Genomic DNA, 27,707 nt, shown 5'->3' with positions numbered 1-27,707 from the left:
TCTCTCTTTGGGGAAGGCAGGGAGCAGCATTTACAGCCCACAATGCAAATAATGGTTGGAGCCAAGAAAATTAGGATCACAGTTCAATCAAGACCTGCTGGATCTACCAAACCCTGTCTTCAACCTATTTCCCAGTTTGTTTCAGTTCTTTCTTGTGCAGCCACCTCCCCTCAATTCCCTGCTCTTCTGCAGCCAGCCAGCTGGAATCTGCTGTGGGACAGGTGGCACAAGGGTGCAGCAGCTTTCAGAGATTTTCAGAGCTTTGACAGAGAAGTCAAATGAAGTGGAGAGAGCAGGTTTGGGCAAAGAGCAAGGGGCAGTTCCTTGCTGTCCCCTGGAACTGTCTCTTCTCCCTGCTGCAGAGGAAGCTCTAATAAGTGCTAGGAAAGCCACAAATACATCAGCCTGACTAACCTGCCCCGTGGTGCTGGCTCACGACTGGCTTTCTGCATCCAGACTCCACCCTCTGTTGCCATTATCCCCACCTGGCTTTGTCCAAGCAGAAACGTCTTCTGGCATCCCTTCAGTGTGGAAATGTGTTGCCATCTCTCCCTGCATCTTGCTTGACTACAGCTACCAGGTCTTGGGGCTCAACAGGCTCTAATTGACCAGCTTGAAACGTGGCCTGGCACTGACCAGGTCTTCCCGTGATCAGAGGGTGCGCTGGGAAGGGCACGGCACAAGAGCTGTGCAGGCAGGGACACTGCTTGCAGGAAGGCAGGCAGGGAGGTGGCAGATCTCTAGCAAAGGGCAGAGCAGAGCGAGAGGGAGCCAAACTAGCTCCAGGCTTGATGCTTTGGGACAAAGCTTCCCATTTCACATGTCTAGTGAATGTATCTTCTGGTTTGGTGTGGGGAATAGGTTGGTATGTATTCCCTTCTCAGGCACACTGGATGTTTAACTTTTGATTTTTATTTAATTAAACTGCTTTGATTATCTAATGACAGATTATATGGTGTCACATGAGATAGTGGGGGGAAAAAAGCAAATTGCTTGGTTTTTGTTTTTTCCCCATCCCTTCTTTACATGATGGAATTAGATAATTTTCCTGTTTCTGGAAGAGTTTGTGTTTGAAAAGGTTGCATGCCTCTTTTGTCTAAATACATTTTATTTTGCCCTTTGTCTACTTCTGTCCACCAGTGTGTGAAGGAGCAAAATAGAGGGCAGGAAACCCATCAGGAGTTACAAGCCAACCCAAGTGCCTGGTTCCAGGGAGGACTTTTCTCCAGGACTGGAGAAAGAGTCACGCTAGGCCCAGCAAACTGGGGCGGTTTGCCCCTTGTCACTCAGGTGCCACAGCTGGGAGCAATCCAGCTTGGCTCAGAGGTGAAGCACTGCTTCCACACGAGCAGGCTCTGCGTGACACATTACACAACAGCCCTGGCTGTGCTGGCAGCTGGTTTGTCATGCCCAGGACGGCTCTGGACACGATGCCCTGCCCGGGCTAACCTCCCTTCTCCTGTGCCTCGTGCCGTGGTGCTCACCCGCACTGGGAAAGCGCAATTCCCTTGCAGCAGGAGGCTGTGGAGCAGAGGACATGACCTTCTTCTGGAACTGCAGCGTTATCCCAGGATAACACCAGCTTCTATCCTGGAGCCGAAATGCTTCTTGTCACCTGCAGCACCTGCGTGCTGGTGCCTTTCATGGGTCCGTTTCCCTCATCAGGAATTGCTGAGAACAGAGGTTGTTCACACCAGTAATGTCTCTCCTGACAGAAGTTCATTTGTAAATTCGCTTCGACCGAAGCAGCCCAGCATCGATCGCTCTGCCTGACGTCCCAGCAGCCAGTGGTGACACTGCTGCCGCCGGGAGGTCGCGTTCCCAGCTGCGGGAGGGCGGGGGCAGTGCGCGGAGCCCCGGCCGCTGGCCTGCTCCGCTCCCGGCAGGGCAGAGCGCGCCCGAGGGCAGCCACAGCTCCTTGACCCTCAGCCCTGCAGGGCAGCCTGATCCACAGCCCTTGGTGCCCGCTGACAAGCAGCCCAGGCAGCAACCACCAGCCTGTTCTGTGAGCTTCTTCGGTAAATTGTTAGCAGCCTTGCACAGTCCCCATCAGCTCAAATGTGCAGTGATGCCAGAAATATACCCATGAGTGAAATGTTTCTTCATTTAACAGGAGAGAACACAGCCCCATGTAGAGGAGAACTTGATAACCACTTGGTACAGGATTAGTTTTCCCACCTGTCTTTTAAAACCACTTAACCATTTTCACTCAGTAGGAAAATATCTGTTAAAAATGTTTTCCAAGTAAAACCATTCCTACCGGTGAGCAATGTCCCCAACTCTGCACACTTGCTGCATGTCAGACTATTCCAAGCTATCCATGAGCCGAGGTTATACAGTTCTCTGGCATGGTGAGGCTGTGGCGACACACAATGCGAGCTGGCTCCAGTCCATCCTTAATCGTTGGGCCCTGCTTTTGCTTTCATGTGGTGTCTGGCTGCATGTCTGTGCTTTCTGCACAGCAGGGTGCTTGCTTTCAGTCTGAGGAGATGTGGTGTCGGCCCTGCGAGCACCCGTGGCGTCTCTCATGCAGCTGCAGGATTGTTAGATATCTTTAATTAAGTCCGTGAACTCTGCCAGTGCAGCAGATGCCTCCATTAACTGCTCAGCCACAGGCATTGTGCAAAACAGTAGCGAATGGGAGTGCACCAAAGGGGAGGATTGCCATGGCTTTGATCAGTCCCCTCCAGCACTGGCCCTTCAAAGGGAAGCAGAGACTCCCTGCCTGAGGCTGCTCAGAATTGCAGTCCTGCAACGCATGCCCAAATTGGATGGGGCACTTGGGTCTTGCCAGAAACACCTACCGCTCTTTCTGTAACCCACACTTCACCTTCCTTCTTTATTTCTTCTGAACAGAAAGTGATCTGACAGCCCAGGCTGGTCTGAGAGCAGTTCTGGAGGTGAGACAGTGCTGGAGAGGAAGGACTTCGTGCCGGCAGGTAGAAGTGCCAGTTCTCCTTGGGCCAGGGTTCTCGTGGGAGCTGAGCTGCATCCCTTGTTTGCTGCTAGCAGGGATGAGCTGCTAGGGAACAGGGGGACATCAGGACAGTGTCAAAGAAACACCTGGATTTGCAATCAGTTTCTCCTCTGCTTGCAAACAGCTGAGCAAGCTCCTAAATGTTTGCAGATTTCAGTGGGATTTCTGCAAAACAAAGGCAGATAAGCCTCCAGGAGTGTCAGAATACTCTCTTTCCAGTGTAATAAACACTGGAGACATTTAAAATGTACAGGCCTGTGAAGGTCTCCCACTAGCGCCAAGGGAGCAGTGCCAAGGGAGGCTCAAAGCCCCTGCTCAGTGCAACTGGGCGCCCATCTCCTCCCAGATAGGCCGAGTTTAATGGGGTAGCCATTCCCGACGTGGGAAGGTGAGGGCACAGCTGGGACCCAGTCATGTGGCGCTGGGGTGCTGCAGGAATGAGCAGGAAGGGCCGACAGCACTGCAGAGACCGGGGATCACAGTCAGAGGTGGTTCAAAGCCTCAGTGCAACTCTGTGCTCTGCAGTGATGACCCATATCCCTTGGTCTGACACATAAAGTGTGGAGCTGATCACAGCCAGACAACGGCAGCTTGGCTGTTCTTAAGCCCTTCTTATTGGCAAGAAGCAAATGGTTCTCTCAGCACACCTTCAGGAGGGTGTACAGGATGGGGACACCTCTGGGATATCTCCAAGGACAGACCTCATGACCTCATATGAACTGTCTGGGAATATTCTGGAGAACACAGAAAAATAAGTATGTTTTGACTGTTTCTGACATAGAGCTACTGGGTATTGTACAAAGATAAGGGACTATAAAAATGACCATTTGGTTTCTGTTCTGACAGAAAGCTGACTTCAACTCCCAGTGCTGAGCAGAGCAGCAATAAAACTGCAATTTTCTTTCAAACGTAGCAGGGAAACAAGTCCACCACCACACTTAGGAAACAAATAATGTAGCCAGGTCTCAAGATAAATCCAAACTTGAATTTTGGCCTAAAGATATAATTGTTGGAAAATAACAATACACTTTCAGATGTTCATTAACCAAAATGATATCTACTGATTATTTTACAAAATTCAAGACAAAGTTTATCGTTTTTTTTAAATCACTGTGTGCTTAGAAAGAAATGGGTTTCTGAATTAGATTAAGTAGCATGGTGAAAAAAAAAAAAAAACAAAACCAACCAAAACCTGCCTCTGCTGCAGGCCAGGTGTGCAAACTACTGAGTGTCCTGCTCCATTGGCTCTGGCACTGCAGGGGTGATCTGTGTCCACCTGTCTCACAGACTAGCAAAGAGCTGCGCGCTCGGAGCGCCCCAGATCGTTGCTTGTAATCGGCGCTGCTTGCCTGCTGCCCGCACTCCCTGGAGGCTGCTGTCCAGTGCCAGAGTGCCCGGGTCCCGTTTATCATACGCGGTGGTGTCTGGAGTGGAGCTCCGCGTGGCCGGGGCAGTGCTCGGGGGAGCCTGGCAGCCGGCCCACAGCCCTGCTGGGAGCCGGGCTTACTCTCCCGGGCTGGTGGCCGCTCCCGCCCGTGCGCTCCGTACGCTGCGAGCGCCTCGGGAAAGCAGGGAAATCCCGGAGCGGTCCACGGCTGCCGGCAGCGCCCTCGGGCACCGTCCCGGGCTCACCCCGCCGCGCAGGACAGCCCGCGGGTCACCCTCCCACCCAGCCGGGGGACACAGCCATGCGGGGCACAGCCATCGAGGGGTACGGCCATCGCGGGACGCGGCCGCCAGGGCACATCGCCACCGAGGGCTCGACCATCGTGGGCACGGCCATGAGGGGCCACGGTCACCGCAGGGCACTGTCATCGTGGAGCATGGTCATCGAGGGACCGAGCCGTCGGAAGGCATGGCCATCGGGGCACAGCGCCCCCGGGCGCTGCAGCCATCGGGGTACCGCGGGCGGTGCTGCGGGACCGGGGCGGGGCAGGGCGGGGCGAGGCGGGCGGCCGGGCCCTGCCCGCGGCGCTGCCCCCGCGGCGCTGGGCGGGCGGGCGGTCCCCGCTGCGGCTCGGCGCCTTCTCCTCCTCCTTCTCCTCCTCCTCGTCCTCAACCTCCTCCTCCTCCTTCTCCTCCTCCTCTGGCCGCTGCGGCGCGGGGGCTGCGGGCGGAGCGGCGGCGCCATGAGCGGGGCGGCGGCGGCGAAGAGCGAGAAGCTGGACGAGGCTCAGGCGCTCGCCCGCAGCTGCGCGGGCAGACCCGACTTCCAGCCCTGCGACGGGCTCTCGCTCTGCGCCACCCACAGCCACGGCCGCTGCTTCCGCCTGCACTGGTGCTGCCACCTGGGATGGTGCCACTGTGAGTGAGGGGGCGAGGGAGCGGGCGGGGGGCGCGCGATCCCGGCCGTCCCGAATGTCCTGTCCGTCCCCGCGCACTGCTTCACCGCCCGTCCCGTTCTGACCGGCCCGTCCCGTCCGCGGCCGGGAGCAGCCCGCTCCCGGAGCTGTCCGTGCCGAGGCGGCCCCAGTGGGACCCTGACTTCGGATGCTGCTTCCGTAGGAGCGGCAGCGGCGATGCCCGGAGAGTTCTCTCGGGGCCTGGAGTCCCAGCGCCCCTCTCCCCGTGAGCCGGCCGGAGGGTGGACTGTGGCGTTGGCTGGGCACCGCTGTCCTTCGCACCAGCCACTTCATTCTCGGTGCTAATGGTTTTCTTTTTGCAAGCCTAAACCCCTTTGAGCAGAGAGGTATCTGCTTTAGGCTATATATAGCAGATAGCTTCAAAATCCAGTAGTGAGCCAACTCCGGTGAAAAGGCGCCCAACGACTTTAATATCAGTATTCAAGATCCTGATGTATCTAATCATGGAGGCTGAGATTGAACTGTGGATGTCCAAACATAGTTTGATGAATAATTAATCACGTAGAGCCTTGAACAGCAGGCTTTCCCAGCAGCGTGTTGATGCGAGGTCAGGAAATGGTGATGGAGCAATGTACTTGGGTCATGTTGTGTTCTGGAGATCTTAAAGCTTGGATGGTCAAGGTTAACTCTGGACCCTTATGTGAGGGTTACTTGGTGCTGCTGAAGGTGTCCCTGGACTCCTGATATCCCATTCTCGTTTTAAATCCATTGCCATTGCCATCTCTCTTTGCAATTTAGTCACCTTCACAGATTCCCCTTCACACAGACTTTTTGCAAATTTAGTTTCACAGGGAAAGGGGCCTGCCCCAAAAGCTAGCTTTTGTTTGAATGCAAGCTTCTATATCAATTAAACATGCATTTCGGGAGTTTTGCCTTGATTTGGGATTCACTTGAAAGCAGTTCAGGACAAAAGGTTTTCGTCTGTCTGTGCCCTGAGTACTGTGTGGCACGACTGGCTGTGTGAGAAGGTGCCACAGTCACCTGTTGCACAGGGACAGGGACACTGGAGTTTCATCAGTAACACAAAGGTTGTGACCTAGATTCTTCCCAACATTTCCCTGGTCTCAGTTATTTGTGGCCACCATCAAGATGTAAAAGCTTATGAGCACTCTGGATCAGAGCTCAAAGTGGTGCTTATAAACTGGAGATGTTACCCAAAATCATCTGGGAATGGTCCTGGGATGGGGAAATCAAACATGGAACTGGGAACACCTGGAGAAGCGATTGCAGAGAGGAATCTGGGGATTAGGATGGATCACAATCTGCCTGTGCATCAGCAGCGGGAGCGCTGTGTGGCAGAAAAGCCAAACCCAGAACCCCAACCTTCACTTTGGGATGCATTACCAGGAGCGTGGCAAGTGTGCAATTTAGTTAGTCTCTTCAGCTCAGTGATGAGGAAACCAGGCGGATGGGCTGAGCTTTGAGCGTTGCACTTTACAGAGCTGTAGGAGAACTGGGGAGGAGATCACAGAGATCAGCTTAGAAAAATATGCTTTACAAGGGGGTGCAAAAGAAAGGGTTGTTTGGGCTGTAAAAGATTGAGGGAGGGAGAAAGGAAGGGAGGAAGGAGGAGGAGGGGCTGATGAGCTTTGCAGAGTATAAGGTAGCCTTGCAAAACAGCTGTGTTTGAGTCCTCCTCTGCACAGACGTGGCAGATTACCAGGTACCTCTTACCTGTGACAAGGAGAGCTCAGGTTTGGATATGGGAAAATACCATAACTAGGAAGAGAAATGCAGCAGGGGAACAGAGTACTTGAGAAGGTGAAGAGTCATGGTCCTTCAGGGAAGGCTTAGACTGGTGTCTCTTAGGCATTACATGGAGCCGCTTCCCTCTTGGAAAGACCACTTGAGATCCCATCCAACCCTTTGCTTCCGTGTGGCAATTATAAGATTTAAAAATAGTTATAGCATTTGCAAGAAGTACAGACTTCCTTCTCAATTCCTCCTTTATGGCTAAGGAAAAGTTAAGATATCTTTGCTTCAAGAAACCAGGATTTTAAATGGAAGATTTTAAAGGAAGTCACACACTTCACTGCCTTGTTTAATCTTCTGAAAGCCATGGTGAAGCGCGCTCCCTTCTTGCCCCTCATTTCCTAATGCAAATTTCAGAGCTAAGGATCTCTTTCTATCCTGTTCCTGTGGAATGAGTTGAGTTGGACTTAAAAGGGGTAAGAATGAGGTCTATAATGGGAAATTGTATAGAGGTCAGAGATGTAATTAAACAGCATTGGGAGTTACCTTGCATAAACGCAGTGCTGCAATACTGACTTGGGAATCCTCAGAGGGTTCTTGAAAGTGCTTTTCTGTGACTCTTAAGAGCTATATTGGGGAACAGGAAACTCTACATCAATTAAAAGGGCCATTGAAGTATTATTTTCCATCAGCGGCCAAGGTCCTCAAGAATGTCAACTCAGTTAAAGTGCACTTACATTGAGAAATTACAAAAACTCACCATGCCATGATGAGTAGATTGTCTCCTCATGTGTATTCAGGATCACATCTGCTTACTTCAGTGACAGGAGCAATTTAGCGTTGCAGAGCCACTTGGCTATGGAAGGAATAACTGAGAAAGAACCCAGCCTGAATTCCCAAAGCCACTGTGGTTGGCATGCTTGGAAGTGAGCAGTACTGGAGGCGCTCTCTTTACCTCAGATGTTTCTCTGTCCGTAAAATGGCAATAATAGCTGGCAGGGAGATCAGAGACTGGTGTATCCAAACAGCTCCGAGATCCTCAGCTGCCCTGGGTGCCTGTATGACTTGTGTGTCTAAGCCTGGACTTCATTTTAGGTCCTTTTCAGTCTGTTCTGGGCTTGGTGGAGAGCAGATTTCCCAGTGTGGTGTTTTTCTAATGCGCTTCGGTGTGTGAGGAGCTCTGAATCCAGGTACAGCCTCCATAAGAGGTGCATGAAAACATGCAGGATGGGTGTGCCTGGGGGGGCTGGGATGGGAGGGTGCTGGGGTGCCTCGGGTGTCACTGGAGCCGCCGGGCTCTGCCCAGGAGCACAGGAACACCTTGTCCCTGGTGCCATAGCTGTCCTCAACGCCCCTCCCCTGGGTGCTGCCAGGAGGCTGTGCCGACTCCAGTCTCCATGTGGAAGCAGGATGAGGGCTCAAGCCTCAAAGGCCTTTTCCCAGCAGGGAAGAAGGTGTTGGCCCAGGAGGTGTTTTTGACTTCAGCCCCTGTGTTTGTCCCACTGCACATTTCTCCTGCTTGCTCTGTGCCCTGCATGCATTCCCTGTGCCAGGGTGGCAGCCCCCTGTTCACGTTCTTCCCCTCCCCTCTGACAGGCGTGGGAGGTTTTGTTTATTAGATGCGAGCTGAGAGCCTTAAATTACTCTGATCTACTTTCTCCAGAGCCAGAGAATACATGCCAGAGGCAGGTCTGCAGCAAGGTGCCTGCCTCCCTTTCCTCACCTTGGGATTTCCACTGCAGCTGTGATTTGCACTGATGCTGGCTGTGAGGCTGCTGGCTCTGAGGTGGTACCTGCTTATGGCAGAAAGGATCAGATCCTCGGGGTTGCATCTGTCCTGACCTGACAGCGGGACTCCAACTTTTGCTAATTTTACTTCCTAAGAATTAACTGTGAGAAAAGGCATCATGCTTGATACAATTAAGAGCATTTCTCTTACAATTGAGTTCATTTGTAATCTGAATATCTTGCATTCTGTTAAACACCCTGCAAACCCCTCGGTACATTATGCTGCAATTATCAATAATACATGATGAATCGTGGTTCCACAGCAGTTGCATCAATAGACAGTAATTGTGCCACCTTGTATTAGCCTTTCTATGCTTTTTTCCCCCACCCTGATTCAGCATCAAAAGAGCAAGCTTTTAGCTCCTTAAAGCCTTTTGCATATCTTATATTGAAAAGTAAATGTAGCAAATAAATTTCAGTTCCACCACTTTTACAGGTTCAGCTGTTTCGAACCTTTACAAGAAAACAAACCAAGCATGGGGAAAGTGCAAGATCTCCATTGGGTGGTCAGGAAGGGAACAATTTGCTAGGCTCAGGCAAGGAACAAGATCATGGTGGCAGGAAAGGTTTTTAAAAATACACCTGCTCCCCCTCCCTTGCAGTTTGCTGGGTGGTGGATAGCACTTGCAGGTGTGCCGTGGATTAGTTTCCCACTCCCTGGCATGCATCACAAATTACGGCACTGCTCAGCTGGAGTTTGCAGCCAGACCTGGCAGGTTCTGCATGAGGTCAGGCAGCCTGGCAAGAGATCCAAAGAACTGTTATTTTTCAGCCAAGAGGAGAAAATGGGTTTGTGTGAAGGGTGGCATGCCACAAAGGGCATGTGTTTTCTGTGTAGTTTTGGGGAGAAAGGCTTCTTTAAATCTGGCCGTGCTAGCAATATTCTGGGAATGTAGAACTAGAGTACATTTACATTTGTTGTTCACCTGAACAGGCAGCCCAGGGTTTCTCTTGGCTCTCAGTGTCTGAGCACACTCAGCAGAGGCACAGTCCCTGTGATTGGGGGTGTCATCAGTCCCAGCTGTGTGCTGGCCAGGGAAGGGGGCTATCCCTTATCCATTGCCCACAGCTGCAGCCAGGGAACGAGGCAAATCAGCACAGTCACTGCACCCGGGTGTGCTCTGAGCTGATACTGCTCCTCACATTCTTCTCTGCTTGAATCACTAGTGCTTTTCTTTTATAACATTTTAAAATGAAGGCATTTGTTGTCTGTCACACAAAGCTGGTGAAAGTTCTCCGTCAAGGCCATCCTCGATTAAACCTCTTCCAGGGAGAAGATGTGCTGTGTGTCCATGGCAGCTCCTGCCTGCTCTCTGGCAGATACACCTGGCCCAGGTGCAGGCATTTTCCCCTGCCACACAGTGATGTGTGCAGCATTTCAGTATCTCTGTGCACGCCAGCAGCATTTCCAAGGTCTCTGCCTCTCTCCAGCGACAGAAGCCATCAGCAGGGGCTCTGACAATCTCCCAAGCCCATGTAATTATTCAGACCCCAGTCTGCCTGTGGGAATTATGAGGAGGGAATCAGTGAGGGAGTCCTGCTTTCCTGTGACAGAACTGGTAAGTGAGCTGAGATGGTATGGGGAGGAATTCAGGTGCATCCTGATAGGGCTTGTGGGTCTAAAGAGGAGCTGTGCCTGCCTGCTGCCACTGTCTGATGAACCCTGCATGTTAGAGGAGCAGCCACAGCCCTGGGGTGCTCTGCAGCACACCATACACTGTACATCTCCAAAAGCCTTGCTCTTATTACAGTGGACTTTCCTTGTGTTGGTTTTTGGTGGCTGTAAAACTCATTTCCACATCCAGGAGGGAGCAGAAGGGCAGCAGTGTTCCGGTGCTCTGTGTGTCCCTGTCTGCAGATGGTGACATGGACTGGAAGCAGCCAGCCTGGCAGTGGTGATGGCAACTTGAATTTCCAGTAGCACTGTTCCACAGGGCAAAACTAGATCCTGATGACTGATTTATTGGATAAACAGGGAAAGGGAGTTGTAACATGCTTGTGTCTGAAATTCTGAGTATTTGGAAGAGCTCATACATGGAAAAATCTTGTCTAAAGTGGAATGGAGTAGTGGGGCTAGGAGCAGTAGGGCTGGGAATTCCCAGAAAACACAGCTTGCTCTAGAGGGAGAATGACACAAATCCTGGGACAAATAGGCATTTTTCATTTACTTCTGCTGTGGAAAGGATTTGAACATTCATCCTGTTAAGTCCACGTATCCAGACAGAAATGTTTGTGCACGGAGCAAGGCATTATGCTGAGTGCCAGGCAGGAGCTGCAGAAAGGTGGATGTTGCAGCTTGTAATGGAAAAAGACTTTTAATGAGGATTTGTTGCCTGTGGCTGTGCAAGATCTTCTCTTCACCTGTATTTTGAAGAGCTATGATATTCCAGCTTCATTTCACTAAGCTGTATACAACCAAGGAAAGAATGTCAGCTTAATATATTCTGAAGTGTTACTCTAAGGGAAAACACTGCCAGTTTTTATGGGTGCACCATTCCAGACCTGGATGGGATTTTGTTCCTCTGCTTTTAGTTATAATCTGGAAATCGCAGTATGAATGTACCATTAATAAGAGAACTCACATGTGTTGATTCCTTGTACCCTGTGGGAATATCAGCACCTCTGGAAGAACTTGCTGGCATTCATTTTGAATCCTTACTATAATGTTTAGAGGCATGCATGTTCTGTTATTATTAACAAAGGTGCAGATATCACTTAACAGAATTAGACCACTGGAAAATCTCTGAATTCAGGCTACTTGCTTAGTGTGTCTCATAGGACTAACTCGTGTACAGCTCATGCGTGATTGAACAGAAATCACTGAACTTCTTTCTCCAAAAGTCAAAGAAAAATGGACCTGTGTACCAAAACACTTCCTGCCAGCCAAAATATCTTTGTCATGCATGACTATGAGGCTGTTTTGTAATCTGTTTGTCCACCTGAGAGGCATAATTCACAAAGAATTTTATCTGCTCGCCCCAAACTCAGAGCTCTTACTCTGCTGGTAAGAGCCTCTGAGAATAGTAGATAACTAACACCCTTCCTCTGTGGCTGCTTGAAGGGTTAAGTGCTGGTTTTGAGAAGCCTGAAATGACAAGGCTGGGGATGTTTCTTAACAGAAGCAAGTACTTCTGAAGAAAAAGTTCATTAATCTTGTGTCTCGTCAGCTAGTGGGGTTGGTGTCACCCTGTGAATGCAGGGTGTCCTGAGCCCTGCACGGTGAGGGCTGGGCCTGTGCTCCTGCTCAGAGGGCTTCCTGCTGGGGAGAGGCTGCTGGCACTTTTGTCACTGCAGAGGAACAGGCTAAAGATAAAATCTGCATGGAGCACAGTGCCTGTGGCGAGCGTGTGGCTTCCTTCCTGGACTCTGCAGGTGAGGGAATCTGTTTGCCAGCCTGGGTCTGTGAGCCTGCTTAATGCCAGTGCCCGATGCAAAAGTGCCTGCTGTCGCATCATCCTTCCCCTCGTGGTTCTTGGTGGATGTTTCACGGGTCTTAACTGGCAGCCTGTGGTCATAGCCTTGCATTGTCCCATGAGACTGAGTCACAAGGTTGTCGTCGCTGTGACTTCCATCCTGCAGGTCTGCAGAGCTGACACTGCTCAGGTCTGCTGGAAGCACTGAAGAAGCCTCTCAGGTTCTTGGCACAGGACCTCCAATTTCCTGGCAGCACCTGTGTGCTCATCAAGAACACGTTTTGTCACCACTCGTGTTGCTGCAGCCAGCAGAGCTGGGCTTGTAGAGCAGGGGCATCTTGGGGTGTTCTTATGTAATGGCTCTCACTGGTTAAGAGTGCTGCTGTACACTTCACAACTCACTGCCAGCCTTGGTAACTTATTTTTGCACACTGGTGAGGCTCTACTAGAAATTTGTGTTTCTGTAAAGGATAAAAAGCAAAATGCTTTACTCACAAACAGTGTAAGATGTTCCCAAACTCCCAAGAGCTGTGACAGTGTGGGCTTAGCTGCTGATGGATGGCACTAATGCAAAAGCTGGTTGACAGTAGATTGGATTCCAGGTAGATCATCTCTCTCTCTGCATATAAAGTGACCCTGGTTTAATGTGTTGTGGTTTTTCTTCCAGCACCTCCATGAATTTATCTGCCCACAAGATACAGAGTATGTTTTCATAATGGCTTTGATTCTTCCACTAATCAATTTTTATGTAGTGACTGATCACAGAACTCAAGAAGTACAGTTCGTGCCATTTGGAGATGTTTTTGCCAATAGTTGAGTATATTCACATAGAGGGAAGTCAAAAACCTACTGGGAAAGTGAAAACTGATTGCTTGGCAACTGGGTCTTGTTTTTAACATAGCCATACTTTAATTTAGGCCATGTAACAGTTGGAATTTATATGTAACCTACGTTGTAAAACAATTTCAGCAAGAGGCATGCATTTGTATTCCTGTTCTCACTGGTGGCTGCGGAGCTCGAGAGCCCATACGTCTGCTCTTGAAGCTGCTTGTTTGGCTGTGTGCTTGCACCCAGCCCCAAAATGACTCCCTGCTGTGCCCAGCTCCGTGCCAGGCTCTGTCTGTCCCTCTTGCTGCCACACATGATGCTGGTGCACACCTATAACTGTTGCAGGCAGGGTGCTTGGCTGCTCCATGCTGTGTAGCTGTCTGGTTGGATTTCAGTGCTTTCCCGAGCCTGAGCCTCACTCGCTCACACCCCTGGGCCCTGGTGAAAGGCTGGGACAGCATCCGGTGTGCCAGGATGGACTGACCATCTCTTTCTGCCTTCCCTCAGTCCACCAGCATTAACCCAGCTGCAGGCAGGGCAGGTAGAAGGAGACACTCCCCTTTTGCTTTGTTTTTCCTCCCTGTGCCACTAGACCTTGATCTGCTGGGCACAGGAGCCATTCTCCCGCTGGTCCTGTGGGATCTTGCCTCTCTGGCTGTGAAGCCAAGGGCCATGCCACCTCTGCCAGCACTGGCTCACTCTGCCACAGCAGAGAGCTGCCTGTGCTCCCAGCTGCACTGTCCAGGTGCTCCAAGTCACTTGCCTGCAGTGGCACTGTGTGACACAATGGCTCAATGTGATACTCACCTGCTCCACCTCCAGTGGTGGTACTTGGGCTTCTATATGTTGATGCAGAGCATTGCTGGATCCCACACCCCTCCAAGGGGAGCATTGGTGGCCATACTTGCACTCCGCAGCTCCATGTGGAGATGTGTTTTGTGCACAAGCAGGGAGAGCAGTCCTTTAAAATCCCCAGAAATGGGTTCTCTAGAGGCTTGTGATAGAAATAGCTCGGTTTGAATGGCGTGTGGATGGAGATGTGCATGAGGCACTAGGAACAGCGCTGGGTTAAAAGACTGTGTTGGGAATAAGGACCCTCTTTCCAGCACTGGAGCTGAAGAACGTGGTGTTGTCCAGCCTGAAGGCTCCTGTTTCCACACAGCAACTGCACAGATGATGTGTCAGCAGATCCTGGGCTCTGGCCACAGGAAGGGATCAGCACAGCTACAGTACGTCCCATGGGCCATTGTTTCTCCTGTCAGCCACCAGGAAAACACTGTGGCCACAGAGATGTGTCTATTCCAAGATGTGAATCCCAGCCTCCTGCCCCAGCTGTCCCCTGTGGGTGCAGAGTGCAGATCTTCAGAGAGGACTTTTCCTTCAAGGACCTGGTGAGCTGTTCTGCTTATTTGAGAATTCCCAAGAAAGCTTTCCATCATATGCAGAGGCTCAGGGTGCCCCCTGCAGCACATACCACACACCCGGAAAACAACTAGATCTTGTGTCTCAAAGCCCTTTGATTTCCAGGCAATGCCATGGTCTTCTGGGTAGTTTGACATGGAGCTGTGCTTATGTTGCTTTGTTTCCCTGTCAGTACCCTGACTGGCTGCATGGAAACCATGGGCTGCTGAAGCTTGAGCAGATGGTGCACAGGGATGGGGTTGTAGAATAAATATTTAGCACTAAGCCATTTTTTGCTATTTTCTCTACTGAATTTTAAAAATATCTAGTGTAACTTGGGGGATAAAATTCCTCAGGGGAATGTGTAAGAAGTGGCTGTTCTGGCTTTAGGGGGTGGGTTTGGAAGGGATGTTGGAAGATGAATATGCTTGGATTCAGAGCTTGGGTAGTGTTGCCCAGCTGCTGCGCTGGCAGAGGTAACCAGGGCTGTGCCACACTTTCCATGCCCCTGCTTCTGTGTTTTTGGAAACCAGCCTGGAGCTGGGGTTAGTAGCACCTGTGGTATGGGTGACATTCTCCAGATACTGAAAGGAAAGAGCTCCTCCAGAACACACACATAGTGTGTGCTGCTGCACACTGCCTTGTTGGGTGCTGGTATTCTGTTCCCTTACAATGGTTAGTGAGCAAATATGGCCCCTTTAAGAGGGTTTATGGCTGCATCTCTCAAGCCTTCAGGGTTGCTTTTTCTTTAAGTCCAGTAAATCCATGTAAGCAATGAGAGTAAAGAGCAGGGATGATGGAGGAAGCTCCAGGGTCTGTTTGCATTTAAGCGCTCCCTGCTCTTAAGCTGATGTGCACAGAAACTCCTCAAAGGCTTAGCTCACAGCGTGTACTGTCATGATCCTTTTTGTATATAAAACAGATCAAGACAAAAGGGCATTAAAATACAAATTTGATGAGGAAAAACTTCCTGATTTTTTCCTCCCCTCCGTGCTGGTTTCTTGTGAAAAGCGTTGAGTCAGGGGCTGGCACAGCTGTCTGGCTGTACAGCAGGAGGGAACACCTCCACAGGAGAGAGCTGGCAGCTGTATGGAATTGCTCCTAGGCAGCCACTGCCAAAATATCGCTGGACTGGTTCTTCCCTGTGCTTGGATGGGGTCTGGAATGGGATGGATTCATTAGTGCTCAGATGGAGGTGCTTCTGTGAGAAGGAACTGTTTGCAGTGATACATTTCTGTTAGGGCAGAGCCTGCCAGCCCTTCCTGCTGCACTTCCAGCCTGCTCAGGTCCTGGTGCGTGGCTGCTTTTTCTTTCGTTCCTTTGTTGAGTTGATTTGCGCCCTTGGAGTCTCTTCTGTGATCCCTTACTGGGCCTTCTAGTTCTGCCAGAATTCCTGCAGCTATGCGGAGTGTTCTGTTTGCATTCCCCACACTAGAAATTTGTTTGAACAATGTCAGTGCTTTTTCAAAGTTGTTTGGACAAAGCGCAAGGCAGAAATATCACTGACACTGAGGTTCTGCATATCTTTATCTACAAGGCTTCTTCAAGGTGGACAGTCATTTCAGTTATGCCTTATTATAACCACCAATGGCCCAGTTCAGCTCTACTTGAGCCTGTAAATCTGGCAGTGCCTCAGTGTCCTGAAATGTTTTCCATTTCATCTGGTGGCTCATTCCACGTCTTTTGTTCACCATGCAGCCCATGAGGATTTGCTGGATATGACGTGATGTCTATTCCATACATCACAAAGAAGTACAGACTGGGTGAGCAGTGGGGTTTTTCACATGTGCCATCTGTAAATGTGCTCCAGGTTTCTCCTTCCATTTGTTCTCGCCCCTCTGGAAAAGTTAGTACTGTGCTCTAAGTGTAGTTTGAAGTTGTGATAGTCCTTGGCAAGTATTTATGGGCAGGGCAAGCTTTGTTTGCAAGGGTTTGTTGTTCCAAGCTGTGCATGTAACTGGAGAGAGGAGGAGGAAGGCCAGAGCAGTCATTCTGGCCCTTGTTCAGCTGGCAGGGCTGGAAGGCCATGACCCCAGGTAGGTACTCAGCCCAACATCATGCTTCCCGAAGGAATTCCGCTCTACTGGGCACTTGGAAATAACATGTGTGGTGGGCACCTGCAGCAGGCTGAGGATGCTGAGTGCCCTCCTTAAACCCATCCAGGATGTGCAGCAAGCTTTGCTTTAGTCTGTGAAGGAGGAAGCCTTCCTGTGCCCCAAGGTTCTGCTGTGCCAGCGGTGAATCCCTCCCTGGTTCCTTCCCGTGCCCGCCCGCTGGGCTGGCGAACCTGTGCCATCCACTGCCCTGGGGGGCCCTGGGAGCCCAGCTGGGTGTGACAACCTTGGTACCGTCCTGGGGCCGCTGTGCCAACGCTGGCAGCAGGGCTCCCGCTCGGAGCTGTCACCACCTGCCAGGGAGCTGCACATCCACCCAGTGCTTCCCCAAGAGCCAGACTTGGCTCTCCTGCCACACCCAGGAGATGTGGAACAAGTGCCGCCGGAAGAGCGCTCAGTTGTTCTCCCTCTCTTGTGTGAGGAAAGGCAGTGCTTGAGAAGCTCATCTCCAAGGTTTGCACACACAGAACAGCTGTGCGGGGAGCTCTCCTTGGAATAATGCAGATCCCCTCCAAGGCAGCGCTGTCTCCTGTCACACATGCATTATGAATGTTTCCTTTGCCTTCACTCCTTCAGAGCTGTGTGGTATTTAATTAGAGGCTTTTTATGTTCTTCATAGTGGGACCAATTCCCCTCCCGTGTGAGCTGAAGTTTTTGGCAGGGCAAATACATTTTTTGGCAGTGGCAATAGCAAAGTCTGGCACAGCTGGAGTGAGAATCCCATTGGACTTCACAAGGGGGGATTACTGGTGCTGTTACACAGGTGTATGTTCAGGCAGCACCAAGTCACCAGTATTTGGGGAGCAGCTCCCTGCTGGTGAACAGGACACATCACTCCACACCCTCACTGGGGGCCTGTGGCAGCCATGGATTGTGCCCTGGGGTCACAGCTCCAGCCCCTCCGGAGCATCCACCACAGCCAAAGGCACGGAGATTCCACTGGGATCAGAGCCAGTTCACCTTCAGCCCACCTCTGCTTGGGACTTCCACGAGTGCTCAGCCCACACAGGAGCAGTTCCTAAGCTGAGCCAGGTCATGTTCAATAGCTGCCAAGTAGCAGGTCTTTGTTAACCTTGCTGATTTTTGGAGATAGATGAGCTGGCAGATGGGAGGCTGTAGAAATATTTGTTCCAGCAGCTGCAGGGGGAAGAATACATATTAAAAAAAGCTTTTATATTTCAGTTAATAGATGTCTAAATGCCTTGCATGTGAACAAATATCCATGGTATGTATTGCTGACTTAGACTCATAAAATCCACAGCTCTCTTACTGTTTTCTGAAGAGCAGAGCAATTCATGGTATTATTTGTTAGGACTAAGTCCTCCTTCTGAGAGGGTAAAATTTGAGAATTTGTTATAGGAAACCTCCCTCCTGAAAGCTGGACTTTTTTTTTTCAATATGTCAAGCACATTAATGAGTGTTAGAGGTAAACCAGAATGCTGGGATGGAGGGAAGTGGAAAAGAAAATTTTCCAGCCACACCTCTGCTTATGTAATGGTTAAGTCATTTCATATTTGCCACAGAAATTGCTGCTGTTTTGGGTCTGTTTGGTGAGGATGCATGCAGACTGCCCAATTAGCAAAAAATCAGAGAGAAATTATCTTGTGACTTGTTTCTCAAAGCTTGATTTGGGGTTTTGGAAGCAGGAGGCTCTATAATACAGCTTCCAGTCAATCAGCCACATAGTTCTGGTTATTAGTGTCACGAACATAAAAATTTTCCAAGTTCCCTGAGTTTTCTGGAGGTGTGCAGGTGATGATAGAGCTCCCTGCTATGCTGGATCCTGCCTTAGCCTGCTGGCAGGCTCATTGGAGGCACAGAGCCAAGGCTTTGGGGAACAGCATCCATCCGCTTTGGCAATAGAAATCCTATTCCCGTGCTCAGAGCAACAGGGAGATGAGCACTGCCCAGCACTCGCTTCCTTGGACATAGCTGAATAGTTGTTCTGCAGTTGAGTGTTGGCGGTAGTGTGTGCCAGGTCCCTGAGGATTTGGTTTGTGTGCTGGCACAGGGGCCAGCTGAAGAAATGGAGAAACAATTGTCCCTTTCTCGTTGCGCACAGGCTGCTGTCACTCCAGGGGTCAGACAGAGGAGCAGTGTTGGTGGGGGATAATGCCCTGAGCATGGAGCAGGCTCAGAGGGACAAATGGTAAAGCATAGCCTATAGACCTATTTCTGGGGTCTCTTATTTCATCATCTCACCTGTCAGCCAGTGGCTGTCATGGACAACCAAGACTTACCATGGCAGTCATTCTGGCAGAGCCTGATTTCACACAGTCGCCGTTTCCAGGAGAGGAGCAGGTTCTTGTTTCTCCTGAGCCCTTTTGCCACGGTGGTGGAAGTGCAGAGCCAGAACTGTGACACCTCTTCACAGCAGCTCTTAAAGTGCACAAGAACTTCCCAAACTTTTGTAAATGCAGCAAATTTCTTTTCACAGGATTTGAGTTTGATTTTTGGACATATGTTTGACACATGCAGTATTTTTCCTTCACCACCTTCCACATAGGCAGTGGTGGGGAAGTGACCCAGGAAACAACTTCAGATATGGTGTCTTGTGTGACATCTGAATTTGTGCAGAACACTGTCATTTACAGTAGTGTTCATCAGCACAGTGCAGTCACAGAGTTCTTCAGCTGACTTGGAATAAATAGGCAATAAGTTTGGAGCTAGTGTATTAGATGGGATGGAGCAGAATAGGTGCTCAAAGTACTGTTTTATCACAGACTGCTGCCAGCTGTTCAGAGTCAGCAAAAATATTGCTGTTGATTTCCACGGGTATTTGGTCAGATTGAGATGGATTATAAGAGAACCTGGGGACTTGTGCTTCTAGGGGCATTTCTAGTGAAAAAGCCTGGCAATCCTGCAATCTGCAGGGGTGGGGGGCAATCTTATTTCTAATTTCTGCATTTATTTTTCATAGGCTGCATCCTGGCTGATGTGTTTCCATGCATTATGTAGGGTGAGGGATGGTAACAGAGGCTGTAAGCACAGCATTGTCCACGATCAAGTCTGACAGTCCCAGTTCTGAGCACCTGGTCATGTTTTGAAACAAGTTTAATCTGTTTAAAATTGCCTCTAAAACCAGCTAAGACTTGACAAACTTGTACCAGAATTCTAAAGAAATGTAGAAATCAGTTAACGTAGAAAATTCTCTTTGCTGCGTGTTGGCTGGTTCCTGCTTTACCCTGGCAGAGCTTGTCCTTGGAACGTGAGGAACGTTTCAGCCCCTGTGAGGTCGCACAGACAGGCTCTGAAACCCTGTGCTCTTTGCTCCTGCTCTGGAATTAGTGCCAGCAGGGCAGTCCTGAGATGTGCAGGGAGCTGCTGTGTGGCTGCAGTGGAGAAACAACCAGCTGAGCTCCCAGCAACTCCTTGGCTGACCTGGCCACCGCTGCTCTTCTTTTCCCAAAAGGGGAAAAACAAACACCAAAAAAGTCAAACTGAGGAGTCTTTGCTTTACCATTTCTTGCCCATGCTGTAAGCTTCCTTGGCGTAAATACATTAGTTTCTATTCCTGACATCCATCAGCATTCTGCCAGCACATGGTGACTGTTTTAAGTGGAAAAATAGAGTCCTGTTGTACAGAGACCTTTTTTCTTCATCCTGATAAAATCTTCACTGGACTCTTCAAATAGAGGCAGCACAGAATTGCTTTGAAGAAATGTTTTTCACCAGTATCTGGTTGTATTTTATCATTGGCTGTCAAAGGAGCCCACACAGAAGCCCTCCAAATCCATGGATAAATAGAGCATCATGGTTTCAGGCAAGGGCAGGCTGCACTTCAGTTTCCATGAGTTGAATTTGTCAGACACTATCCCAGCCAGCAGCACAGTAACCATCAGCTGTGGGGCTTTGCAAGGCAGTGGCATATTTAATGTTCACTAATTTCACAGAAGGATTTCTGGGAAGCAGCAGATGGCAGGAAGCCGTGGGCTGCTGCTGTGGCTGTGAGAGCAAGGAGCTTCCCAGGGAAGTTCTGTCCACAAGATTTGAGAAACCTCCGAGGGACCCCATTGCTCAGAGACGCCCAAACCAAGGATCTGTCCTGGAGGAGTAGGAGCTGTGCTCTGCCTGTGGCTGGAGCATGCAGCTGCTGGACGCCAACACTCATTCCTCTGAGTCACAGCAGGTTTAGGAGCTACACCATGATACAGAGATGGCAAGTGGAGAGGATGGCTTTGTGTTTTCTGTCATCCAGCCATAAGCAGACAGGGGAAAAGCTTGATTTGTTGTCACCGAGCTTTCCCCGTGGCTCTGTCAGCAATTACCATTGCACAGATCGTAGTGAGAAAACATTGGATGAGGTATTTGAGGGGAGCTGGTCAAAGCTGTTCACACACTTCCCTCTGCTGCCAGCTCTGTCTGCGCTCTCCTCCCATGGCACATGGGTGGGCTTTTCCCTCGTCGTGCCTGGAGCCTCTCCCACGCTCCAGAGCTCTTCCTTGGGTTCCGTGGCCTTTCTGCTGTACTCCCTGTCCTTGGGCTATGGGGATTGGAAATCCCAGCTGACTTTCACATGACCCGTTTCCCTTCCAGCAGCACTGCGGGGTGGGAAAAGCCTTCCCGGTGCTCGCGGTTCCTGGTGACGTCCCGGAGCTGGCAGAGCACAGGCTGTGCGTGGGCCCCGGAGCGCTGGCAGCACCCGGGGCTGCCGAGAGCTGGCATCGCCCCAGCGCCGACAGAGCTCTTCCCTGGGCTGGGAGGGTTTCCCGGCCCCAGGGGGATCCTCCACTGCAGAGAGGCTTTGCAGGGGGAGCTGCCCTGGGGCTTCCAGCAGCCTGGTCTAGTAGGAGGTGTCCCTGCCCACGGCAGGGGGATTGAACTCTGTGATCTTTAAGGTCCTTCCCAACGTGAGCCATTCTGCGATGTTCCAAAGGAATGGGTGATTGAGGGGGAAAGGCTGCATCTACCTGTGAGCTGGAAACACACCAGCACTCAGCCTTCCTTAATGCAGGAGCTTTCTGCCCCACACCTGGAGAGCTCCAAGCACCCACACAGCCCCTCCGTGCTTTGGTGCACTTGCTGCCGGTGCAAAGCAGGGTCTGCAGAGCGTGCAGCAAAACTCTTCCGACAGCCCCACTACTCACAAGGCTTCTGGAAATTTGTGCTTTCCCAGCAGATGAGCCCCTGGGGAGACATGAATCTTTCAGAGGCTTCGTGCAAATAAAATGCAGCATTTTACAGTCTTAGGCATAGCCTCGGGTTTCTCAGTTTTTCCTGACATAGTCCCAATTTTCTGCTCTCTTATTTATTTCTGTTAGTGAAGATGTTCAGTTCACACTTTATTCTGCTCAATATAACCAAGATAATCCTATTTTCTTACTACTTAACCAGATAATCAAGATGCCAAAAGCTTGGAAATTCCCTTATTTTCTGCCTTAAAATTCTAATTGTAGTTATGTATGAACTTCTAGATTATAATACGGAAAAATACGATTTAGTCCCCAAAAACAAAGAACATGGAGTCGTGGACAAGGAGACTTACTGGAATAATAGAAGTGTAATAAAATTTTGATCAGTGTAGCAAAGATGTAAGCTAGAACTTACATTTTATGTTCAGTGGGGGGGAAAAAGCCTCTGAGAATCTTGTCAGTTTTCTTTCTCCTAGAAGGCAGGCAGACTTGGCATCTTTCCCACTTCATGGCTATGGAGTTGTGCCCCTGGAGTAAACTCCCCAGAGTTCGTCATGTCCTACAGCAGTCCTCGAGGCAGGGTCAGGGAGGGGAGCAGCACTGGGGTACAGGAGGTTGTGATTACCTGCAGCGTTAGGTGTCATCGGATCCATACCTGGAGAGGTCACAAGAGAAGCAGCAGCTGCTGCCAGCAGGGAACTGTTGGTGGTGTCCGAGGGTGTCAGCGTCATGGCTTCTGTTCAAACTCAAAGACAACAACCTTTAAACGCTGCTTCTCTGTGTCCCCACAGGTAAATACGTCTACCAGCCCATGACCCCTGTGGAGCAGCTCCCCAGCACCGAGATCCCCGTCCGCCCCCGGGAGTCCCCCAACACCATCCAGATCTCGGTGTCGCTCACCGAGCACTTCCTCAAGTTCGCTCCCGCGTTCCAGCCGCCGCTGCCGCCCGAGGCGCCGCAGTTCTGCACCATCGCCGACCTGTTCATCGACAACTACCGCGTCAAGTGCATCAACGGCAAGATGTGCTACGTGCAGCGCCAGCCGCCCGCCCCGCACAGGGCAAAGCCCGACGAGGGCTCCGTCCGCAACGCCTTAATCGCAAAGGAGAGCAATACACCAAAACCAGAGCACTGCTCGTCCCCGTCCAGCTCTGAGGACTCCGGCATCAATGCGGTGGGGGTTCACTACATGGAGTCGTGTGACGAGGACACTGAGGGGGTGGCCGAGCTGAGCTCAGAGGAAGATTACAGCCCGGATAGCAGCTGGGAGCCGGATGAATGCCCGCTCCTGTCGCCCTCGCAGTGCGAGATGGAAGTGATTGAGACTATAGAAACCACTGTGTGACCACACAAGTTGGCATCGGCTCAGTCCACTTCCTTCTCAGTAATGTTGCTTTTGTAGTATTTCTATTTTCTGTTTTTTCTGACAATCCCTTTTTTCCAGTGCACTTGATATTTCAGATTCCTGTCATGGGAGCGTGGTCACAGGACTTACATATGGTGAACTAGCAGCAGCCAGAGCAATTTTATCACGTTCCCAGCCTGATCAACTCTCCCATGTCTGCACGTAAGGTAGTGACAAATCTTAAGACTTTTCTAGCAGAAATAGGCCCTTTTGTTGGTCTGGGTTAACCCACACACAACTTCTCACACAAGGACGTGCCACTTGAGATGTTTCCACCTTCTGGGTTGTTGGCAGGGGTCCCTCAGAGCATGGGGGGGTGCATGCCTGGAGCAGCAAACCGAGGTGCCCTTAGTCTTTCTCAAACAGCTACGTGAGGCTTCTCCCATCTCTGTCCTGGCGCCTTGTCCGGCCTCTTCCCTAGTGCTGGTGCGACATTCTCCAAGGCTGTTGGCACCACGCTTCCAGCAGGTTGGAATGGCAGGCTAGAGAATGCACAAAGTGCCTCCAACTTTTCTCCAGGCTATGCACCGAGCAGCTGCTGAGGCAGGCCAGGCTCTGAAATCTCCTGAGAAGGCAGGTCTTGCTCTGGAGGGGGATGAGTTGCCTGAATCCACCTGGTCCCTTTTCTCTGCCTGGATCTTGGGAAGGGGGCTGGGCTTTTGCAGGTGGGCAGGAAGGGGAGCAGGCAGAGGTGGGGCATGGCCATCTAACCAATACCACACTGGACTGGGGAGTACCAGGACAGGCGAAGGAAGCGACTACCTCCGAACACCCGCCCTCGGCTCCGCCTCTGCCTCCTCCTGGGCTCTTTGGTGCGGACACTCAGGACCAAATGGCCTCAGGGCCTGCATCTGCCTGAAGAACAACAAATTTTAAACAAAAAGAATTTTACCAGCCACACCACTGTGTCGGCAGAGCTTGGGGACCGCGTGGAGATGCCCCTGGGAGGTGGCCCATGGCCTCGATGGCATGTGAGCTTGTTAAAATAGAGCCTAACGTCATCCTAAGTGGAAAGAGGAGGCTTTGGCCCCTGCTCCATCACTCCCAGTCCAGGAGCAGGTTTGAAGCAGGGGTCCCTCACCCAGCTGGTAGTGGAGCTGTCTCACAGGAGGTTCAGTTTCAGCCCTGCTTGAAGGAAACAAAAATGTCACTCAGATTCCAGCCAGCTCCATGGAGCCGGAGCCAGTAACTCCTGTGTTCCTGCAGCGTTACTGCCATTCTTTGTGTAGTTGCTGTTTGCGTTTCAGAAGTCCCTGGTGAATCCAAGGCTGTAAAAACGTGTACAGTTAGTGACTGATCCTAGATTATAGTCTGTGGTAGAGGGTGGCTCATCTCTCACTGTATCCTGACAATGTATTCCCAATTTTATACACTTTGTAATCAGTATCTTTAGAAGACATTTAGGCAACAGTGTGTGTCTGTGCACATGCGCGTCTAGGAGTTTCCATGGGTGGATATAAAGTAATGCTGTACTTTTTAGACTAAGACTTTCAGACAAAAATAATAGGTTTTCTAGTTTTGATGACTTACATAAAAATGTGCAATGCTTGTGAAATGAGGAACTTGGGCCATTGCATGAACATTCTCACAAGGCACCTGAAAATACTCTGTTTTTCTGAGGGCATTTAAACAAAGGCTGTAGTAAAACTAAATAGGATTTATTTCATTTTTAAGGGCGGGGTTGTCTTTCTTGGCTAACTACAGTTTCTAACAACATTTTTGGTGTCTTTGGACCATTCAGACACACTCCATAGGTAGAAGGAAACATTATGTATAAACCTACAGCATTTATTCATATTTAACCTTTCAACTGTAACCTGAGTGGAGAGCTGACCGAGCTCACTCTAATGCCCGGCCTCTGAGCTTTCCTCCCAGAAAGAGGAAGGCTCTTCCTCCCCTGGGAACGGCTCCTCTTTCCCAGGCAGGAAGGGTGGGCTGATGCAGCACAGCCTTTCCCAAGGGCAGGGACCTCCTCGCCAGCTCTCCCTGGGGCACCAAGGGCAGGGAACGTGAGCAGGACATCCCTGCCCAGCACAGCTCACCTTGTTTGCAGGCAAGCAGGAGCCACAGCCCTGCCTGGGCACTGGCTGGGAGCGCAGTGACCTCGGGGGGTGCTGGTGGCAGAGACTCCACAGGGTCCTGTCCCCGTCAGGATCCATTCTTTCTTAACTGTAAGTAATTAGCAATACCCACAAGCTGTGAGTGTCTCCTACCCAGGATTTGTTCAGATGTCTTAAGCACAATAAGCTGCCTCTTCCTTCTGTTGTTCCTGGAAAATGTCAGCGGCGCTCTGGGGAGTGCCGGGGCTGCTGGAGGGCGCTCGGGCAGGGCCCAGCCGCGGGGATCTCCTGCTCCATCACACACCCGGCTCCCAGCACTCCCACGGAAAACGGGGCTCCTTCCTTTGCACAAACACGGGTGTGGCCGTGTTGCTGCAGCCATGCCCCGGGCTGGCTGCTCCCCCTGCCAGGGAGAGGTGTGTGTATTATTTCCTCTTGAATAAAATACTGAACAACTGGCCTTCTGCTTGTCCTAACTGCCTGTGTGCTTTCCATGCTAGAGAGAAGCACTGCGGGACTTCCAGCAAAGGAAGGGCTGCTCACACTTCAGATGGCAGCCCCTGACACAGCCCCAGAGCCAGCCAGACAAGGGGAATAACCAGGGGGAGCACACCAGGCCCTGGTAAGTGCTGGGGCTGGTGGGCAGCTTCATGGCCCAGCTCGGACTCATCTGGAAAGAGCTGCTCCAGCTGATATGTGGCCAAATTCAGCTCCTTGTCTTACCTGTGCCCAGGTATGGCTGCAGGCTGGACACATCCCATGGTAGTTCTGCTCATGAGCAGGAGGTGAGCACACAAGGCAGCTCAGGCCCCAGGGCACTGGCACTGCTCCTACCCAGGTGAACTCTGCACAACACCTGGTGCTTCCGTGTTCCTTGGAGGCAGCTGTGCTGCTCCATATTCCTGCCAATCCATATGAGCTCTGCACAGATCGGCCACCGAAGTTCTGAGTGCAGGGAGAGCAACATCCACCTAGTGCTGTGTTCTGGGAAGAGCTGGGACCCAGAGGGCACCCCAAAACACCCAAGTGCCAGTGCTAAAGTGAGCAGAGGGAAGAGGAGTTATGTGTGACAGCACCTTTTTTACACACACATTCCTCCTACCCTCAACACAGGTATGAGGTGAGAGAGGGGAGGTTTGAGCTTCACCCACAGGGACAAGATGTATCTTTCTCTTACCAGCAGCCCACTCACAGAAGTGCAGAAGTCACACAGGGAAGTTCAACCATGGGCCTCTTTAATGGGTTGGTAGAACACAACGTGTGCAGGTCAGTTTGCTCACACAGGTGTCATTTCCTGCATTCTTCAGCCTTCTCCAGATTTGCCCATTCTGTGCCCTCAGACCCCATGGCTGCTGCCCTGAGACAGCAGAGCCAGGCCTTGCCAGAACAGTTGCTTTTAGCAGAACACAGAACTCAGGTGTGACCCCCAGCCATAGAACCAGCACAGCACAGGGACACGGGGCCTCTAGGCACAGGACAGGCTCCTACAGCTGGGCAGAGCAGATTCGGTTACTTGGAAAAGTTCCCGCTGCTGCCGTGAGCCCCTGGATCAGCACAGCAGCCCTCCCTGTGCCCCAGCATGCTGGGGTTTGTCCCAGAGTTCCAGCTTCCAGCCCAGCTGCCCCACGACTGCCAAAGCAGAGCTGGGGCATCACCCAGCCACGACCCACCAGTGCCCAGGGAGGGTCAGCACAGCAGGTTCTGGGAAAGGTGGTGTGGTGGGAGGGCTCCCCAGCACCACGTCCTGGGAGCAGCCAGGGCAGGAGTGCTACTCTTCAGCCAGCGGAGGGGGCGTCAGGTGCAGCTGGAAGTTCTCATTCTGGAAGACGCTGCTGGTGGCCGGGTCCCCGTGGGAAACACTGAGCAGCCCGTGCTTGTCACCGCCACCGTGGCCCCCGCGCGCCAGCTCCGTCAGGAGAGCCAGCTGCAAGGAAAACCCCCCTGGTCACCCCAGGAGCACTCCTGCAGGGTACACAGAGCCCAGGGCGTCACTGTGTTCCTACTGCAGCAAGAGAAACCTTAACCCAGGTAAAGCCAAGGGCATGGATGGCATGGAGGAACCCTACAGAGCTCTGTGCAGGTCACCAGTCCTCAACTGAACAACTCTCCAGGGTTTGTTAGGTTGCTTTGAAGTCATATAATTTAAAAACAAACCCAGAAAGAACTGAAAGTGCCAACAACCACAGCCAAAACAGGCAGGAGGCACAAGGAAAATGCCAGGGACAGAGGGAGCTGCGCTCTCCTTGGGACAGCACAGGCACAGGAAGAGGGAGTGACCCCAGTGACTGCAGGAGCTACAGTGTCTAGAGGGGAGCTTAGTTACAAATCCACAAAGGATCACCCCATGGACACTTGTTGGCCCCAGCCTCAAAGCCAGAGACATTCCCAAGGTTTCCCTGCCAGTGGCTTCCCCAGCATGGCTGCCTTGCAGTGTACCACAGCCAAGTGCCAGCACTAGACCAAACCCCAGAGAAAAGCCAGAGCCCTCGCTTGCCAGTGCCAATGTCTGGCTTGGCCACATGAAAAATGCCCAT

General features: G+C 51.3%; 2 protein-coding genes across 2 annotated transcripts in view; one reads left to right on the top strand and one right to left on the bottom strand.

Moving 5' to 3' along the window:
* Positions 1 to 4,650: 4,650 nt before the first annotated feature.
* On the top strand, positions 4,651 to 25,633 carry C10H3orf70 (chromosome 10 C3orf70 homolog). The gene is made up of 2 exons (XM_068201110.1): positions 4,651 to 5,281; positions 22,500 to 25,633. The coding sequence occupies exons 1-2, from the start codon at positions 4,666 to 4,668 to the stop codon at positions 23,051 to 23,053; spliced, it is 1,170 nt and encodes a 389-aa protein (XP_068057211.1). The 5' UTR covers positions 4,651 to 4,665; the 3' UTR covers positions 23,054 to 25,633.
* The window catches only part of VPS8 (VPS8 subunit of CORVET complex), a 69,848-nt gene continuing 65,298 nt past the window's right edge, over positions 23,158 to 27,707 (bottom strand). Inside the window, exon 45 of the mRNA XM_068201102.1 lies at positions 23,158 to 27,097. Coding sequence (XP_068057203.1) covers positions 26,942 to 27,097 — 156 coding nt within the window. The 3' untranslated portion in view covers positions 23,158 to 26,941. The remainder of the gene's footprint in view (positions 27,098 to 27,707) is intronic.

Source organism: Anomalospiza imberbis, chromosome 10 (assembly GCF_031753505.1).
Source record: "Anomalospiza imberbis isolate Cuckoo-Finch-1a 21T00152 chromosome 10, ASM3175350v1, whole genome shotgun sequence".
Lineage (NCBI taxonomy): Eukaryota > Metazoa > Chordata > Aves > Passeriformes > Viduidae > Anomalospiza > Anomalospiza imberbis.
Note: the sequence above shows the minus strand (reverse complement) of the source record. Positions and strands in the feature narration are given on the sequence as shown.